Genomic DNA, 17,420 nt, shown 5'->3' with positions numbered 1-17,420 from the left:
GACTGAGAACATTTGTCCCTGGATTCATCCTGGAGATGGGCATACTGCCCTCTTCCAGCTCAAGTCCACAGGCCCTTCAGAGCACCCAGCACCCCTCACGAAGGTCATCCCATCCTGTTCACTCAGCCCCGATGCCTTTCATATCAACCCCTAGAAAGTCATCTGTTCCAGACCATTCCAGCAGTCTCCTGTCTGTCTCCACTCTCCCCCATCAGGCCTTCTTCCAGTAATGCTGCTAGAATTAACCTCTAAGACAGAAGCCATTACTCACGTGGAGACCCTCGCTGGCTCCCTAACCTGTGCTCAGGCCACACGGCTATTTGGGCAGAACATACCGTGGTATTCCTGCTTTTGTACAAGCCCCTTCTGGGGTTACCCCAAGGCCCAGCTCCTGCACCCAGTGCTCTCTCCTTCCTGGCATCTTGTCTCCCCATTGGACCCCAGGGCTGGAGCCCCCTGGAGCAGATTTCACTGACAGACTCCTCAGGAGACCTAGTGGCCTCAATCTTCAAAGAGAAGACATGCATGGTCATTTGGGAAAAGTGCTGAATTGTAAGAAAGACGTAACTCTATTTCTACTTAACATGCCTTTACTTCATATTCTGCACCTATATTCACACACAAACACACACGCGTTCTTGCCTGGAGCTCTTTATTCCAGAATGATGTTTCCATGAAGCTTGGTGGTGCATGACAGGTTTCTAGACTTATGGTTTCAGGAGAGACATCTTCCTTCACATGTTTATGGCTGAAACCAGTGGAAAGGATGGAGATTCAAGTGTCACCACCAGTAGGAACTTGTGCCTGGAGCCAGGACTGAGAATGCAAGAGGCTGCCAGCCCTGCACTCGGTGGGGACAAAACCAGCAGATCATACCTTGGAAGCGTGTTTCTAGCATTAGCATATAGAGTCCCAGCGGCTTCTTTCCCCTGTGAAATGTGGTGCTTGCCCACCAGCTCTGGGCCAGCTGTAGACATGCTGTGTCTGCCTGTGCCCATGCTCAGCCCGTGCCCTCCCAAACCCATGTACATTTTTGCCTTCAGTTAAGCCCTACCCTCAGGCACACATAAAAGAAACCACTTCATCTGTGGAAACCAAGGCTGAGTTTGCAGAGTTTTAGCAGGACAAGACCCTTGCAGTCCTAAAGAGGAGAAAATGGACCAAAGGCAAATCATGAATAGAACTTTGGGAGTAAAGAGAAAGGGATCCCCAAGTTGGAGGGACAGATGTGGCCTCCCTAGGTCCTGGCCCCAAGGACATCTCTGGAAGCAGCACCAGTTCTGAAGGGGAGCAGAAGAGCAGCCATCCTCAGTCAGGGTCTGAGTCAGGGTCCGAGGAGAGCTGCCTCTCCATGGTCTCGCACATGGCATCCTGCAGGGATGTGAGATGACCCCGGGGACTCATCCCCATGGGCTGGATGACTCTGTGCCTGCAGAGAAAAGGTGTGGTAGGGATGGGGAAGGGGCCTGGCAGGTGAGGCAGGGTTCCTGCTCACCCCTGGCTGTGACTTTTTGTTCCCTAGGACTGTTTACTGTGTTCCTTAGATGGGAACTGTTTCAGTCAGGCCTAAACCCTAACTGCTAACTAAGCTTTGAGATCTTAGGCAGTGTCGTAATTTCTCTCGGCCTCAGTTTTCATCAACTGTAAAATGGACTGATCTCAACCCTAACCCTTTGCCAGAGAATTTCCTCCAAGACAGGTGATTTCAAACATTAGTAATGCAGCTTTGTCAGAACCTAAACCCAACTCTGATGCTACCTCCTCCAGCTCACAAAACAGGGCATGGGTCCTTTCCTTTGTCCCAGCTCTGGGCCCCTCCTTGCCACGCCGTGTACCTGGAGAGCTTGTCGAACATGTTCACCAGCTTCATGGCCTCATGTTCCTTCTGCTCCTCTGTCATGCCCTCCATGGGGTTGGGTGGCTTTTCCTCTACCCTTCCAGTCACTGGGTTAATGCTGTTTCACAAGAGAGAGGATGTGGGAATGCATTACTGACCCTCCAGGACAGAAGGGGGCTGCGTTGGGTGGGTGGAGTTCCATATCTTCTTGCTTGGGCCTGGCATAGCAAGAAATCCATTTTCCTGGGTGCGGGGAAGGAGAGGCAACTGCAGAAGAGACCTCCCTCCTGGAGCAGCAGGTAACCAGCTCCTGCTATCTGGACCACCTGGTCCCCCGCTCTGCTTGGCCGCCTTCAGTCTGTGTTCTCAATGAAACACCCTGACGTCAGAATACATGTCACTTAGGAACAGCAGCCTGATTCTGTAAGGTCTTACTGGTTGGTCATCCTGTCCTGCCCACCCTACGGGTCCAAAGGGGGTGGGAAGAGGGATGAGGGGGCCGAGTGAGGGCAGCCTGAGGATGTGGGGCACACCTGGCCTTGGCTTCCTTGTACTCGTCTGTGTCCGTGTCCTCGTCCTCCGAGTACTGGCCCTCAGGCCGGCCCCCTGCCATGAGGCCCCTAGCAGCCAGGAGGCCAGCGGCATTCCCGTAGCCTGTGTACTTGATGAATCGGGGCACTGAAAGGCAGGGCAGAGGTCAGTGTGCAAACGTGGCTGGGGAGGGGCAGGTGAGGGGCCGGCCCCCCGACTCACCACTCTCAGAGCACAGAACAAACAGGAACTCAGCTGCCACTCTCTTCACGTCGGTATCCAGGTGTGTCATGAGGCGAACCAGCTTGTTCCGCAACAGCTCCCCCACCTCGGGCCGGGTCCTCACATCCCGCAGCGGGGGCAGCACCTGGGGAGGCAAGCTGTCCCTAAGCCTGGGCCTGAAATGACCAGGGTCTCTGACCAGGGCCTGGCCACAGCTCCTCTGCCCCGTACCTGAGCCTTCAGGAACTTCCTGGCAGGGCGATGCATGCGGGCACACTCCGTCAGTACGCTCAGCACGGGGGCCACACACTCCTTCAGCCTGTGCGTCTGCAGAGGAGCCTCTGTAACTGGACTGTGCCCATGTGACTTGAGGCCAGGGGGGCTAGGCACATGCACCAGATCATCCTGGCAGGAGGTGCTGGGCAAGAGGCCCTGCCACAGGGACCCCAGCTCAGGGGCCAAGAGCAGGCAGTGGGTGTCTGTGTGAGCTTTGAAAAGGACAGGCACGGACCCTAACTCAGCAGGCCGTTCGTATGTATTTGGGGCAAGACACTCATCTGCTTTGAGTCTAACTCCCCACCTGTAAACCAGAGTAGTGGGGAAAACAGAGTTTAAACCTGTTAGCGTACCCCCAGGACAAAGCTAGTTCACAACACACACAGGCAACGCAGATTCGGAGGGGCTCTACTGAATCTTAGTCTGTCACACTCTTTAGCCTGCATGATGTCTGCAAAATCCCAGGGGAGCTGGTTAGAGCGCCAGCCGGTCAATGTCCTGTGGAGCAGCTACAGGAATCAGGGAGCCTCTGGCTTGAAGGTCCTGTGGGTCCTCTTAGGGACACCAAGGCACAGCAGACGCTCATACCAAGCACTGCTTGTGCTCAGTGTCATTCTGAGTCTAATATCACTAGCAGGGACTGGGGGCAGGAGAGCTTCTAAGGACCACTCAAGGACCCACAAAGAGATCTAAAAAATGAATACCTGGCTAGACTCTGAAAACTTGTTTCCACATACTCCTCAGAGAAGAGCTCCAGGACCCTGCAGAAGCTGGAAGCACCACCTGAGTCACACCGGGGAGTCCATCTCCACTTACCGGTGAGGACTGGGAAAAGCAGCACCCGCAGCTGCTCAGGAAAGCCTGGGCCAGAGCCACAGCAGGTCCCCCTGCCCACCTGGTGCAGACGCTTCTCCAGGAAGCTGAGGAGGACACGAATCACATCCATGTTCATTCCCAGGAACTCCAAGGAGCCTTTGTGTGGTTCCAGGGTGAGAAGGACGTCCAAACACTTGAGGGGCAAGTTCCCCAGGAGATTCACTGTGTGGCTGGGGACAGATGGAAAAGGGCGCTTGGCAAATCCAATCTCCTAATACAGGTACAACACTTGCTGCCACCTGCTGGGGCCACACGTGACGTGAACCAGTGTCTGGGGGCCTAAGAAGCAGTACCAGGTACCAGAGCTGAGGGGGGTACTCCCCGCAAATGCCCTACCTGCCACACATTTGAGTTTAAGCAACACAAAAATCAGAACCTGCCTAGATGCAGGTCACCAAAAATGAAAGTGAATAAGCATGGTGCCTCATAGACACCACACTGTCCATTACCACCACCCAAGGTCCACTAGCACGTTCGTGTCCTCGGATTCACAGTTCTTGTCCTAGCCATGTACTGTAAGTGCTGGAGCTCCCCGGAAACACACTGATGTCCGGCCTCACCCAAACAGAAAAAAACTCTCTGGGGCTGGGAACCATCAGATAGACCTGTAAGCAGAACCACCCCCCTACCCCACAACAGGAACCACCCTCACCCGTGGAACTCCTCTGTGTGGTCTCCAGCAGCAGCAACCATCACACACTGCCGCAGAAGGGTCCCCAGGTGTCGGTAAAGGGCAGTGTCTTCCTGACCAAAGACAAGGGGGTTCCTGTGAGAGAGAGCCCCACTCACCCCACTGCTGCTAGCCAAGGTTCTCCTGTGTGACCCGCTGCAAGGCCACGTGCACTAACTATGCATCTCCTCTACTTATACCTGGGCGCTGGTCCTCTCCCATGTGACCTTAAGATCACTCTCCTGGTTGAGCATATTGACAGACCCCCTTCGGATGTAGCTGCTCTATGGTTTAGCCCCATGCTCACTGTCTCACGGTGAGGAATCTCTTGCAGCTCACCCCCCCACCCCCCGCCCTCCTGCCAGGCTACAGGAGCCAGTTATGGTCTCCGACTCCCTCAGAAAACTCCCTTGAGGCCCCTGTCCAGGATGGGTGTCTCCCTGCCTTCTCTAGACAGGTTAAGAGCTCCTACTGGTCTGACACTCAGAAAGTTGAAGGTACCCCGCAAAGAAGCACATCCAGGAAACACCCTAGTTGTTATGCTCCACCATCAGGTTGAGGTCAGCCCTCACCTCATCCACCTCCCTCTTGATGGAGTCGAAGGTGATGTTAAAGAGCACTTTGAGGATCTCCATGGCTCGCTCAGTCTCCTGGGGAGGCAGGAGCTCAGGGGGCCTCTCTCCAGGACTCATTCCCAGCGTCAGCTCCAGCGCTTCGGTCAGCAGGTGCACTCCCTGCAGCTCCTGAAACAGCTGCTGGCGCACGTCGGTGCGAAGTGCCGTTAGCAAGAACAGGAGGCGCAAGTCAAAAAACTGGACGTCGTGCGGGAAGCTGCGCTGGCGGTACCATCCTACGCGCTCTGCGAGCCTCACCACTAGCCCGGCCTCTGCCGCCAGCACCTGTGCCGCGGGGCTGCTTAACACGAGGTTGCACAGGCACTTAAGGGACTCAAGCACAACATCCATGTCCAGGGGTTCGGGGACCGACCCCTGGGAGGCGGCGATGCCAGCACAGCAGGCAAGCGCCTGCAGGCTCTGGCGGCTGGTGAATGAGTCCAGGCAGCTGCGGTCCCTGGACAGGATGCGAATGCTCTGCAGCCAGGTGACGCGGCGGGAGGGCGGCAGGCCCTGCTCGAGGACCGAGACCAGCAGCTCCGCCAGTCTCTGTGGGCAGGGAGAAGAGCGGTTCCACCAGGTCCCTCTACCTGGGCCACCGACCCTGCCCCTCTACCTTTCGGTGAGCACCCACCTTCCTGTCCTCCTGTTGCGCATCATCAAACGTGAAGCTCTGGGAGTTCTGCAAAGAGACCCAGCAGCTCAGAAAGCACCGCCCCGCGGCAGGACCCGGGCTCCAGGGATGAGGGCCTGAGGCCGCGGCACCGCTCCGAACAGACTGCGCCCGCGCGCCTCACACCCGGCCCCCAGCCTCTCTGCAGAGCCTCGGCGCTCTCCCATCCCGCTGCCTCCCGCCCTCAGCCCCTCGCCTTGCTCAGCGCTCACGCCCCCGCTCACGCCCCCGCCCCCACCGCCGGCCGCGCGCGCGGCCCCGCCTGGCCCCACCTCCTCCGCGCACGTCCCGCGTCTACAGCTCCCGCTCACCTCCCTGTTGTATGCGCGCAGAGCCTCCATAACCACGTCCTCCTCCCCCTTCTCCAAGGCGTCCGCAACCGCCCGCGGCTCCATAGCTCTCCCGGGACCCAAAGCCGGGAAAGCCCGAGGTGCCCAGCCCACGCTTCCGGGCCCGCGTCTGCCAGCCCCGCCTCGGCCAGCCCCGCCTCAGCTCGGCGCGCGGGGAAGGCCGGGACAGGGCGCGCACGGCGCCACGGGGCGGGGCCTGGGGTGCGCGCTGAGGAGGCCGGGACAGGGCGTGCGCGGCGTCACGGGGCGGGGCCTGGGGGTGCGAGGCATAGTCTGGGTTCCGCACTCCTTAAAGTGGCGGGGCTTGGAACAGCTACCTAGAACTTGAAGGCTTTGCGGCCGCGTCAGCTTGGGCTTCAAGATCCTGCTCGGTGATCGTCAGACCTCTGGGCCCGAGCAGCCCTTGAACCGAGCGGTGAGCCTCTCTTTTTGGGCCGGAATTCCCGGCAGGAGAGGACCTCAGCCCGCCACCCCTCCATCACACGCACACTAACACCCCTGTTGATGTACAGAACGAATGAGATGCCGACGTGGACAGGACTTTGCAACCCCGGGACCGACTGGTTTCTAAACAGGCGTTTCAGTGCCTCCTGCATGCGGGACCCGAGATGCGGGTGAACAGGACCTAGAGGTCCCTGCCTTCGTGCAGCTTATGTTCCAGAGGTGAAGACAAAACGGGCCAAGAAGACGACTTGAGGCGTAGTGCTGTGATTGAATAAGAAGAGGGGCTTGATGGGCTGCAAGGAGACCGGAAGGTGAAAAGTGAGCCACCAGAGGATTTGAAGGAAGGTCATGCAAGACAGAGTGGCCAGTGCAAAGATGGGAATGGCCGTGGTGTGAGAGAAACGTCATTGTTGGGGCTGAGAGAAAGGGGAGAGTGGGGAGGAGAGGTCAGGATGAAGGCAAAGCCTGATCATATGTGGTGACTTCCTTGCTGTGTAAGCAGGCACACCCGCTGGTCTGGCCTGGACGCAGTTTCCTCCTGGAAAAGCAGAGATGACAGACGTTTCCGTTTCAGTGGACGGTCAGCACTAAGTGACACACAGCACATGCTCCATTACGCTGCGCGGGTAACTTGCACTCCATCCACTGGGCAAGAAGACGCCTCTGTGGAACACCTGCTTTGTGTCGGGCCCCTTGTCTGTGCCGGGCGCAACGTCAAGAAGCACTGGCTCATGCCGCTCCCACTCCTCTCACGCTCCCACCCCCCTTCCTGGTTTCTTGTTTTCTTCAGCCCCGCGACTCCTGCACTGCGCGCTCGTGTGCTTTCTAGGCACCGAACTCCACGTTGTGCCGCCGGCAGGAACTGGAGCGGGCTTCGCACCGAGTCGGCTCCTTGGCCGTACCGCAGCCGGGCGGGCCGGGGCGGGCCTCCGGATCCGGGCGGGGTCGCAGCGAGGAGCCTCTCTCGCCTGGGAGTGGGCCCGTGAGCTCTTCCCATTAGCACCGCAGGCGGGAATGGCTGCAGGAGTGTTTCTCGGCACCCTAATGCCTGCCACTAAAGACACGAAGCACCCCACGGCTCCAAGGGCAGGCTGCCGGCCGTACTCGCGAGCCCAGCCGTGTTGGAGGCGCCGGCTCCTCCCCTTGCGGCCGCCGCGCCCCCGCGGCCGGAAGTCGAGAGGACTGAGGCGGAAGGGGCGGGCCCGGAAGCCGCTTCCCGCGACGGCGCCACGTCTGAGGCGGCGGCTGCCGGAGTTGTGCGCGATGGCGGAGTGGGCTCGGGGTGAGCCTGGGAGCGCGGAGGCTGATGGCGGCGGCGGCTGATGGCGGCGGCGCCCGCCGGAACCGCTTTCGCCTGCTGCTGCCGCGCTGGGTGGCCTCGTCGGGGAGGCCCTGCGGGCGGGCGGAGCCAGGGCGGCGCGGCGGCGGAGTCGCTGGGGCCCTGTGGGCGCCCCTGCCCCGCTGCTCTGGAGCTGCGGGCTTCGGAGGCACTTCCGCCCCTGCGAGCTGGTTCTGTGCGGGACCTCGGCCGGGCCGCCTGGTCGGCAGGTCCCGGAGGCTAGCCACCCAGGAGTGGGGGCTGCGCGTGATGGGAGGGCCCGAGCAGGCCTCGTACCGACTGGGGCTCGGGGTGCCCCACTTGCCCTCTGGGAGCCCCTCTTCTCATCTGCCAAGTGGGATGCTGATCTTTGTTTCTCTGGGCTGTTGTGACTTCTTAGGAATTAATGGACACAAGCGGTTGGTAGGACGCTAACGCCTCTTATGTTGGGGTCTGTACGCATCCATGGTTCCTAGGGCTTTGCCCCGTTGGTTGAGTTTCATGGAGGCATGTGGCCCGAGGCAAATATATTTTGAACTTTGGGGGAGGCAGTTCTCACCCACCTGATAGGATGGTGATTCTGAATCACCCGGCCCAGCCCCTGTCATGGGCCAGGTCTTAGCAAGCAGTACGCTCTGGGTGTCATACAAGGCTCTGTGTGGGATGCAGAAGTGAGCAGACTTAGGCCCTGCGCTTGGGATCAGTCTCAGCCCTTGTTATTCTTTACCAGAGTTCATTGGTTTTCTCTTGAGAACAGACTCCATGTAGGTCGCTGGTGACATCCACGGAGGGATGGTACAGGTTTTGTCACAGAATGTCAGGAAGTGCTGGTTGGACTGAGCCCTGTGGAGGTGCCCACCCTCCTAGCCTGGATGTGTACACAGGACACGTGCTCACTCTGTGTTTATACAGCCTGTCTCGTGTGGAGTCCACATGCTGGATCCTGAGGGTGGGACTTGCTGAACAGACACAGGAAGGCCCAGTCCCCCTGGACACCGGACTGGGCCAGATGGGATTGGAGTGAGAGCCCTGAGTTCACAGAGGGCTGAGGTGCGGGGGTCAAGGGGATGCTTCTGGGTGGATGCATGCCCTCAGCCTCTCTCTCTTCTTGCAGCTCAGAGCCCTGGCGCTGTGGAGGAGATCCTAGACCGGGAGAACAAGCGGATGGCTGACAGCCTGGCCTCCAAGGTCACCAGGCTCAAGTCGGTCAGTGGTGGTCCTCTTCTTTTACCTCCACCTGGCACCCTGGAGAGGGGATCAGAGGGAGGGTAAAGACCTGGAAGGGTTTCAGGTATTCCATTCTCCTTGTTCTGTCCCTGGTATACTCACCTATGTGAGGCCCAGGTGGCATTTGGGTTTCCTGAGCTCTGCTGGTCTTGTTGGGGGTCAGGTGCTGTCCATTGTGTTTGTCCTGGCCTGACCCTGCCTCCTCTGTGTCCTGACTAGCTGGCCCTGGACATTGATAGGGACGCGGAAGACCAGAACTGTTACCTGGATGGCATGGTAAGTGTCTGCAGTTTGCAAGTGTCACAGTCAGCTCTGCTCCCCACTACCTGCTATGCAGGCCCCCACCTATGTGTGTGTTGTGCAGGCCCCCACACAGGCCCCTGCCACTGTGTGACAATGCTGGGATTCCTCCCTCAGGACTCGGATTTCACGAGTATGACAGGCCTACTCACGGGGAGTGTGAAGCGCTTTTCCACAATGGCGCGGTCTGGGCGAGACAACCGGAAGCTTCTGTGTGGTATGGCCGTGGGCCTGATCGTGGCCTTCTTCATCCTCTCCTACCTCCTGTCAAGGGCAAGGACGTGAGCCAGTGGGAGCTGGCTTCTACAGGTGCCTCAGGCAACCAGGGTCTTCCTTTGCCTGGCGTCCTGGGCGCCAGAGGACTTACCTACAAACTACTCCCTTGTGATGTTAATCGTGGCTTAGGAATCTTCTTCCTGTGTGGCTGGGAGCCTCTGACACCGTGAGCTCGTCATAGCTGGTCCCATGTGTGCAAGGGGCCCATCTCCATGGGGTAGCCAAGGCCCAGCGTTCTCTGCCATCTTGGGTGCTAGAAGCCCCTGCAGTCAGGTCCAAGCAGAGCAGCTGGGAATCCTGGAGACGGCCACCTTGAACAGCAGCCCTTTCGCCAGCCCTCAAGGTTCTGAGCATCTCAAGGCTCCTCTACCTTGTCCTTATCTGGATAAGGCCACATCTGGTATTTGAGATGCCTGGAGGTGATGCAGGAAGCGGGTGTGGTGGTGAACCTCAGCTCACCACTGTCACCTCCAGCCGGGCGTCCTCAGCCCAGGGATGGCAGTTGCTCCTGGCTGGAGATGCTGGGCTTCCGTGGACCAGTGAGAGTCCAGGGTCCGGCCAAGAGGCCTCTTTCTGCTCTTAGGCCCATGGCTGAAGCCAGACCCTCAGGGAAGGGCAGGGGGTTGTGGGTGGAAGAGGGAACTGCAGACTTTGCTGAAAGCGTGGGGTCCAGATCCTGGTGATCTCCCAACCAAGTATCCAGGAGCAGAAAGTGACGTATTCTCAGGATTCAGGATCTCCCCAGCACCAGAGGGGTGTTTCCAGGAGACCAGATCTCTAGAAACAAGTCCATCTGGCATTTCAGAGTCAGGCAGGGTGTGAGGAGGGGCTTTTGTGGGTATAGACAGGAGGCTTCTGGGTAAGGACTCTTAATAGGAACTACAGGTCACTTTTGGAGGGTCAAGGGGCAGGTTCCACCAAGCCCGGCCCTTCTACCTGCAGTGTCTGCCCACCTCTCCTTGGGCCCTCTGATGCCCACTTGGTCAGTTCGCTGCTCACATGAACTGAACCACAGGCCCAGCCGAACCACTGGCTTCTTACCCCACTGTGAGACCCCAGTACCCTTGTCTTCACAGAAAGCACTTGTAATAAATGAGTCATTAGCTCTGTGTCCTTACCTGTCCTTGTTCTGATCTTCTGCCTTCCTAGTCACGCCCCCCCACCCCCCTACTCCTTGAGGACTAATGGCTCACTGTCCACCTACCTGCACAGCGTGGAGCCCTTCAGCTCCTGCCACCCCACCTTGCTCTGGTCTCTGGCCCTGGGCACCTCGCCTCTGGCGGTGCTGCTCCTGCGCCTCCTCCTCTCCCTCATTCTCCACTCAGCAGGCCTGGCCTCTCTCCTCACACGCTTCCCGCATGCCCTTCTCTCTTCCACTGTATCTGGCTGGGTCACTCAGCCTCCTGGAGGGGTCTGCTCTGAGTGCTCTGCTCTGACTGTCCCCGTTCCTCCAGTGTGTGCTTCTTTCTTACCCAGTGAGATTGGCTTACTTGCCTCCATGTCTCTAGGGCTTGGGTGTTTCCCTGTCGTCCTTGACGGTCCTTCATGAGCCCGTGTGGTTTTGCCTTGACCCCCATCATCCTGTGTACCATGGCATTGGCTTCATCCTCTGCTCATTTCACATTGAACCAAGCTCAATAGTTGCTGTCCTTGTAGTGTCTCCATCTGGTTGCTGCAGGCACTGTAGATACACCCAAACCTGAAAATGTGGCCCAGCCATGGCAACCACTCCTGCTGTCACATCCCGCCCCCACACCACCTCCATGCTCTTACATGCTGTGCAGACCAGGAATTTAGAGTTTTGTGTTTCAGGGTAGCCTTCTCAGGAGTGCTTTGCTGTCTCTGAGACCTCTGGTTGACGTCTCTGGTTGTTCTCTCCTCAGGTCTCCATCTCTGCCTCCCCACGTCTCTATTACCATGGCTCTTTGCAGCCCTTCCAGCTATTTAGGTCTGGGTTTTAGGTTCTCTCTGGTTTCCCTTTTTGCTTCTTATTGTGTTAGATGAATTCCTGAAGGGGGCGTGGCAACTCTGCAGCCGCTGTGTCAGCAGGGTTTCCTGTGGGGCCTTCACCCTCCTGCTCAGCCCTGTACACTGTGCACCTAATTCTGTGGATAAGTGGGGTTTGCTGACGTTGATCCTGGAGACCATAAAACAGAGAAGGACTTGGGGCCCCCTCTGTGCCAGATGAGGACAAACTGCCAGGCTCTATCCCATAAGTCAAGGACAAGGCATTTAGCAATAAAACTTTGGAATAAACAGCTTCATGATGAACTAAACACATAGCCTTTGCTGTTTTCATTTCTTGGGGGCTTCAGATCGTTTTGTCTGGAAGTGATTCTGGCCCATAGACTGGCTGTGGGCGCTAATGGTCTCGACTCTGCTGCTTTCCTTCTCCTGGGCCCTGCTCCCCTCCTCACTCATCCCCTTAGAAAGGGAGACACGGGCTTACCACTTCCTACTGCTGGACCTTTCTTTGCCCAAGTTTCTGTGACTCAGATGGGGAAGATGATAGCATTGCCTCTTCAGGATTAAAGGAATACATGTGAGGTATTTAGAACACGTAGCCTGACATGGTCACAGCTGAGCAGGGGTCAGCTGTACTGTGCTTTGTACAGCTGCAGCTGGCAGTCCCAAGGGGTGACAGAGCTGCCTGCCTAGGGCTAGTGTCAAGGTTAGACTTCATTCCTCAGGGCTGGCGTTGGACTTCAGGGCACCCTCCGGAAGCACCCCTCTTCATCCCATCTCAGATGCTCTTCCCTGCCCACATCCTGTGCTTCCTGTGTCATCTTTGATATGTAACAGATCACATTCAAACATAGTCACTTAGGATTGCAGTAATAGTTTGTCTCATGGTTACTGCTGGGATTTGAGAGAGGCAAGCAAGGACAATTGTCTCTGCTCTAGGATGTTAAGGCCTCCTTTTGGAGATGAGAGGCTGACACTGCCACCCCCTGCAGGCTCACACACATCTGCAGGTCATTGCTGCGGTAGGGGTAGCTGGGTTCTCTGCCTCACCATGTGTGCTGAGCTACCTCACAGCTTGGCGGCTGGTGTGAAGGTGAGCGAAGGGAAGGGGGACGTCCAGGCAGAAATGGTTGCCTTTGTGTGTTGCATGGCCTGGCTTCAGAAGTCACATAGCATCACTTTATTCAGGATGGTCACAGGTTCTACTCTAGATTCCAGGGAAGGGACACAGACTCGATCTCTCAGCAGGGGAGAGTCAGTCACACAGGGAGAGGTCCATGTGGGAGAGGACGCATGCAGGTGTGACCGTCTTTGGAGGCTACAGCAAACAGCGGGGGACAGGGCTCAAGGCAGAATCAGCAGGGCAGGCGTAGCGGTGCTGGTGCCGCGGAGCCTCCCCTCTGCTGAGACCCCTGGTCGTGGGGAGCTGGGGTGGGACCCTCTACAGGCTACCGTGATTGCATGTGGCTGCCCTTTTCTGGAAGATTGATCGTTCCCCAAGACAAACCATTGCTAATGGAATCCGTGATTTATTATATATCTTGGCACAGCGGGAAACAAATTCAGCAAGTGGGAAAGCATAGAAAAAATAATCGATCACAATCGTCCAAACATGCATGCTCTGCTCTGCGGCGCCAGGCCAGCTGCAGCCCAGTTGGTGGAGGAGGCGCCCGGAGCCTGGGCTCAGGCAGGCTGTCGTTGGGGGAACGTGATGTGCGGAGGCTCGGGGGGATTGGTGGTGTGGGGCCAGGGCTAGTCCATGTCCACGACCAGGGGTGTCATGTAGTCAGAATGTTTGATGCCAAAGGTAACGATGGGGGCGCCCGGCTTGGTCATTGTCACCTGGGAGAGGAAAGGCTGTAAGGAGCCAGCACCCTTGCCCCTACCCTGTAGGCTCTGCATGCACCACCCCCAAACCCTGGGTCAAGGTGACCAGCAGGAGGTCCACACTGCCAGGCTTGACCACAGAGCCTCGTGTGTGGTGATGCTCAGCAGCACTTACTGTCACCAGTGTCTGGACACCAGGGGCACAGAACATGCCAGCTGGGGAAAGGGCTGTTGCTGGAATGCATGGCCTTCTGAGGGGGCCTGGCCACCGTGACCCTCGCAGGCTTACAGGCCCTTCCCCACCCCACCCCTCTGGGTCGTGTCACCCCCCACCCGCCCCACCCCAACCCTCTGGGCTGTGCTCTTGACAGACCTTCTCAGGGCTGTGGGCTCCTGGTCCTGGCTTGAGGGTCTTGTCCCCTGGGGGCTCCACCCGGGCAGCCATGGTGTACTGTGGAGCCTTGAACTTAGTCACCCGGACATCGGTCTGGCGGTAGGCCGCTGGACCTGGGGTCTGGGAGGTGAAAGAGGCTCAGACAGTTTCAGCCTGCCAGGGCGTGGGACCCTAGAGGGCAGGGGCCAGCGTCAGACAGTGGGTTTCAGGCCCCAAGTCACTGTGTGTGTGTGTGTGGCGGTGGGGGGGGGGGGGGGCCTTCTGTCTCCAAAGAATGGCCACATCATGGGAGAAGACCCCAGTGCTGTGGGGCCCTTCTCTCTGTGGGATGTCACCCTCCCTTCAGCCTTGCCGTGGCAATGACACCCCAGACTGTGCCAGCCCCAGACTTGTCCCTTCCATGAGTGTGTGTGAGAGGGCTCTTCCCAGCTGGGGACTCAAGGGCCGTGGGCTGGGCTGGGCTGGGCTGGTGAGGTCAGCGGTCCTGTGATGCCACCTTGCCAGTCTCCCCAAGCTCCCGGGCACACAAGCACCTCAGGGCCTTTGCACTGGCTGTTTCTGCAGCCAGAACCCTCCCCAAAATATGTTGCAGCTTATTTTTCTCCTTTCTCAGCTTCTTCCTGCATTCCACCCTGCCTCAGACTGCTCCTCACCCTTCAAGCAGCACCCACACACCCATCCCTGTGCGTCTCTCCTCAGCACCATCAGTCCCAATGCCAAGTCTTGGCCTCTTCGTCCTTGTCCATTGTCTGCCCCTCTTCACCTCTGGGATGTAAACCAATAGGGGTAGGGCCAGATGTGTGGCAGTCTCCAAGAGGGTGAAGAGCGGAGGGCCTTCAGGAGGATGGGGGTCAGGCTGGTGGGTCCTAGGTTCTGGGGATAGGGGCCAGGTGGGCCATCTCTCTCGGGGGTAAGGAGTGCACTGCCCCAGCCGGGTGACCCTTGCCTTGTGCAGGTCGTCACTGAAGCTGCCCAGCTTGCTGCGGCCTTTAATGGAGAAGGCGGGCTTGGAGACCTTGCCAACTGTGTGTGGTCCCATCACCACGGGCAGCATGTAGGCGGCGGGGCCTGTCGGGGCACAAGTATTGAGTCTCATGCTGGACAGAATCCTGTGCCCAGAGTCTCCACTGGGCTCTTTTCTGTGCTTTTCACCTCCAGGAGACCAGCCATTAGGCTGGCCCCCCTCACCTGCCCTACCCGGGATCCCAACCCTGTCAACCATGGGCCATTGGGGCTGCTGCAGACCTGGGGTGCTGTCCACTCGGAAGGTCTTGGTTCGGGCAGAAATGGAGTGGCTGGGTGCTGAGTCGAACACATATTTGGTAGATTTCTCTGGAAAGTAGTCGCCTGGGGTGGGGGGGAAGGAAGAGTGTGGGTGCTGTGAGGGTGAGGACTATCCAACAGACCTGAACAGATGCCCGGCCCTGCTCAAGGGGGACCCTGACGGTGCAGGCTTGGGGCCTCTGGGCCTCAGTGGGTGGTGGCCAGGGTTGTGCAGGGCATGTCCAGCATGGACATGCTGGCTGCAGGGATGGGGGAGGCAGGGGCCGCTTTGAGGAGGAGGGCGAGTCTGACGTGGGCCTGGTGCGGTGACTCCGGCCAAGGAAGGCCCAGGTCAGAGTTGGGCACCAGGCTCTCAGAGGCTGCACTGGGGTCTCAGGTCACCTGCAGGCCTGATGGTACCCCTTCATGAGGAGAAAGGTGGGTCAGGAAGGTGAGGACGGCTGCACCCCTCACACCCGGGCCCCACCAGGCCTGCAGTGGCCACCAACAGGGTTGGACAGGGCTGGGGCTGGGCCAGGGTCCCTCACCAGGGCCAGGGGTCAACGTGGTCTTAGTGCGGTAGCGCCCCAGTATGGAGTAGGCGGGGCCGAGGTCCTTGCCAGTCCTCAGTATCTTAGGGTTCACACTGTAGCGGGGCCCTGGGGAGCAGTTCTCTGCCAGAAGCATGGGGGCCCCACGGAAGCTGTAGGCCGGTGCACGCAGCTTGGTGGGCGTGTGCTTCACAAAGCCTGTGGGGCCGGGGCTCTGAGCAGCCTGGAGCCAGACCCTGCCCTTCTCCTCCCAACCCTCCGTTGACTCCAGAGGGGTTGGTGAGCGGGAGTCAGGGATGGGCCCCGGCCCTCCTCAGGCTCACCCCAGACCTGGGTCCTGCCACCCCACTGCCCCCTCCCAGGCTCCCAAGTGCTTACCCGTGGTGGGTGGAATCAGATACTTGGGTCCAGGGCTGCTGTAGAGGGCCATGATGGGCCCCCGGGGGCGATGGGGCCTCCAGGTGCCCACCCATACCTCCTCTGCCATGGCCGGCTCTGTCCATGGATGGGAGGGTGACCAGGTACTGGGAGGCACAGACCCTCCACCCTAATCGCTGCCTTTGCCCCCACTGACAGGCAGAACTGCAGGCCACAGCCTCCTCAGCGGGGTCTCGAGTTGGGGCCCAGACGTAAGCGCAGTGGGTTCGCTCTGCCGTACCAGTCCCCCAAGAGGAGGAGCCTCAGGCTTTGCAGACAATCCCGTGGGAGCTGTCTCCCGCAGCACTCACGGACCACCCCCCGTTGGCTCTAAGGGGGTCTGCGCAGGGTCCTCCTGCTCACAGGACCTTGGGCGTGACAGGGCAAGAAGCAGTGGGCAAAGGGGGGGAGCTTCTTGGAGGAGACCGTGCCTTGGGGTGGGGAGGGGCCCACCCTGGAGGGGCCCTCACCTCTTTGGTCCAGGAGCAGTGCTCAGAGCAACCTATGGACCGAGACTTCTCAGAGGCGGTCCCGTCGCACCAGCCTCGGTGCCAAGGAGTTCCGGAAAAGGAACATGGAGAGGAAGGCCTCTCCCTCTCTCTCCTCTCCCCTGGGGGCTTTGAGAATTGGGGAGGGTCCTGGCCCCTGAGCTCTAGAATGTGGCTCTGTGGGGTGGTGTGTTCTAGATCACTGTCTGTGTGATGGAAACAGTGGCCTCAGCCCGAGGGACCCCCACCCTCGCCAGGCCTGGCTTGGGACCCAGGACTTTGCTTGCTCCTCATTGCAGGGTGCAGGACAGAGGCGTGGAGGGCAAGAAGGGGACAGCTAGGTCCTGGGCTAGTAATAATGAGGCTATGGGCCCAGAGCCAGAGTGGCCAAGGAGTAAGGTCCTCAGGGGCAGAGCGGAACCTACTCAGTGCTGCCCCCGGTGGAGACCGCTGAGCGGAGGCTCAGGAAGTCTGTGGCTGTTGAGGATCCTGGGATCCAGGGTGTGGTAGGGTCTGCCCTGGTTGGGGGAGCAGGAGTTGGCATGGGGAGCTGCTGCTCTCCTGAGGGACCTTTGACCCTGCTCTCGTTCCTGCACCACGCTGGCTGCGCCCACCTGTTGGAACCTGCCCTCATTAGCAGGTTCCTCTTGGGGTTCTGGCTGGGGCTCCGGCTCTTTTCTTGGATGGCTTTTCAACCCCCGGGCCCCGTCATGTGTATATTGTGCACATTTACTGTCTCGAAACGATAATCTTCAGATGCAGAGCACCGCTACCCAGCCTGTTCCCCCAGCCCTGGCCACTTTCTTTTTCTGGGACTCTGCGCCTCCCTGCTCTGAGCCCCTGCCCCTGCCTCCCACCTCTGCCTGCAGCAGACCTCCTCATGTCCTGATGCCTCCCTGTA

At 58.9% G+C, this 17,420-nt stretch overlaps 3 protein-coding genes across 9 annotated transcripts in view; 1 reads left to right on the top strand and 2 right to left on the bottom strand.

Annotated features, from left to right (window-relative positions):
• Positions 1–729: 729 nt before the first annotated feature.
• On the bottom strand, positions 730–6,337 carry RIC8A (RIC8 guanine nucleotide exchange factor A). Of its 4 annotated transcripts, none has more exons than XM_057726503.1 (10): positions 6,011–6,337; positions 5,661–5,708; positions 4,985–5,575; positions 4,395–4,486; positions 3,683–3,912; positions 2,822–3,078; positions 2,591–2,735; positions 2,371–2,515; positions 1,836–1,955; positions 730–1,429 (listed from the first exon to the last, which is right to left on the bottom strand). In XM_057726503.1, exons 1-10 carry the CDS (start codon positions 6,092–6,094, stop codon positions 1,309–1,311), a joined length of 1,833 nt encoding a protein of 610 aa, XP_057582486.1. In that variant the 5' UTR covers positions 6,095–6,337; the 3' UTR covers positions 730–1,308. The 4 variants fall into 4 exon arrangements, with proteins under 4 accessions (XP_057582486.1, XP_057582488.1, XP_057582489.1 ...); XM_057726505.1 differs by having other exon boundaries at positions 2,822–2,917; positions 3,762–3,912; XM_057726506.1 differs by having other exon boundaries at positions 4,985–5,164.
• A 19-nt stretch (positions 6,338–6,356) lies between these two features.
• BET1L (Bet1 golgi vesicular membrane trafficking protein like) overlaps positions 6,357–17,420 on the top strand; it is a 30,831-nt gene continuing 19,767 nt past the window's right edge. The window contains exons 1-4 of one of the 3 annotated variants that reach the window (XM_057726509.1): positions 7,420–7,775; positions 8,926–9,017; positions 9,258–9,314; positions 9,456–11,890. In XM_057726509.1, the coding sequence (XP_057582492.1) occupies positions 7,508–7,775; positions 8,926–9,017; positions 9,258–9,314; positions 9,456–9,623 (585 nt within the window). In that variant the 5' untranslated portion in view covers positions 7,420–7,507 and the 3' untranslated portion in view covers positions 9,624–11,890. Of the gene's footprint in view, positions 7,776–8,925; positions 9,018–9,257; positions 9,315–9,455; positions 11,891–17,420 lie in introns of those variants that run through there. The other 2 variants (XM_057726510.1, XM_057726511.1) reach the window with 2 other exon arrangements.
• On the bottom strand, positions 13,332–16,101 carry CIMAP1A (ciliary microtubule associated protein 1A). Of its 2 annotated transcripts, XM_057726507.1 has the most exons (6): positions 15,993–16,101; positions 15,612–15,812; positions 15,046–15,147; positions 14,747–14,868; positions 13,780–13,920; positions 13,332–13,421 (listed from the first exon to the last, which is right to left on the bottom strand). In XM_057726507.1, the coding sequence occupies exons 1-6, from the start codon at positions 16,099–16,101 to the stop codon at positions 13,332–13,334; spliced, it is 765 nt and encodes a 254-aa protein (XP_057582490.1). The 2 variants fall into 2 exon arrangements, with proteins under 2 accessions (XP_057582490.1, XP_057582491.1); XM_057726508.1 differs by lacking the exon at positions 13,780–13,920.

Source organism: Hippopotamus amphibius, chromosome 3, assembly GCF_030028045.1.
Source record: "Hippopotamus amphibius kiboko isolate mHipAmp2 chromosome 3, mHipAmp2.hap2, whole genome shotgun sequence".
NCBI lineage: Eukaryota > Metazoa > Chordata > Mammalia > Artiodactyla > Hippopotamidae > Hippopotamus > Hippopotamus amphibius.
The sequence above is the reverse complement of the archived record's forward strand: the minus strand, read 5'-3'. Positions and strand labels throughout refer to the sequence as shown.

Excerpts from the sequence above, each read along its gene's own strand:
- RIC8A (XM_057726503.1), bottom strand. The coding sequence starts at position 6,094 with ATGGAGCCGCGGGCGGTTGCGGACGCCTTGGAGAAGGGGGAGGAGGAC. Across the intron at positions 3,913-4,394 it reads CACACAGAGGAGTTCCACGG|CCACACAGTGAATCTCCTGG; the intron begins GTGAGGGTGGTT and ends ATCTGTCCCCAG. Across the intron at positions 2,736-2,821 it reads GGAAGTTCCTGAAGGCTCAG|GTGCTGCCCCCGCTGCGGGA; the intron begins GTACGGGGCAGA and ends TTGCCTCCCCAG.
- CIMAP1A (XM_057726507.1), bottom strand. The coding sequence starts at position 16,101 with ATGGCAGAGGAGGTATGGGTGGGCACCTGGAGGCCCCATCGCCCCCGG. Across the intron at positions 15,148-15,611 it reads CACGTTGACCCCTGGCCCTG|GCGACTACTTTCCAGAGAAA; the intron begins GTGAGGGACCCT and ends CCCCCACCCCAG. Across the intron at positions 13,921-14,746 it reads TCAGTGACGACCTGCACAAG|ACCCCAGGTCCAGCGGCCTA; the intron begins GCAAGGGTCACC and ends TTCACCTCCCAG.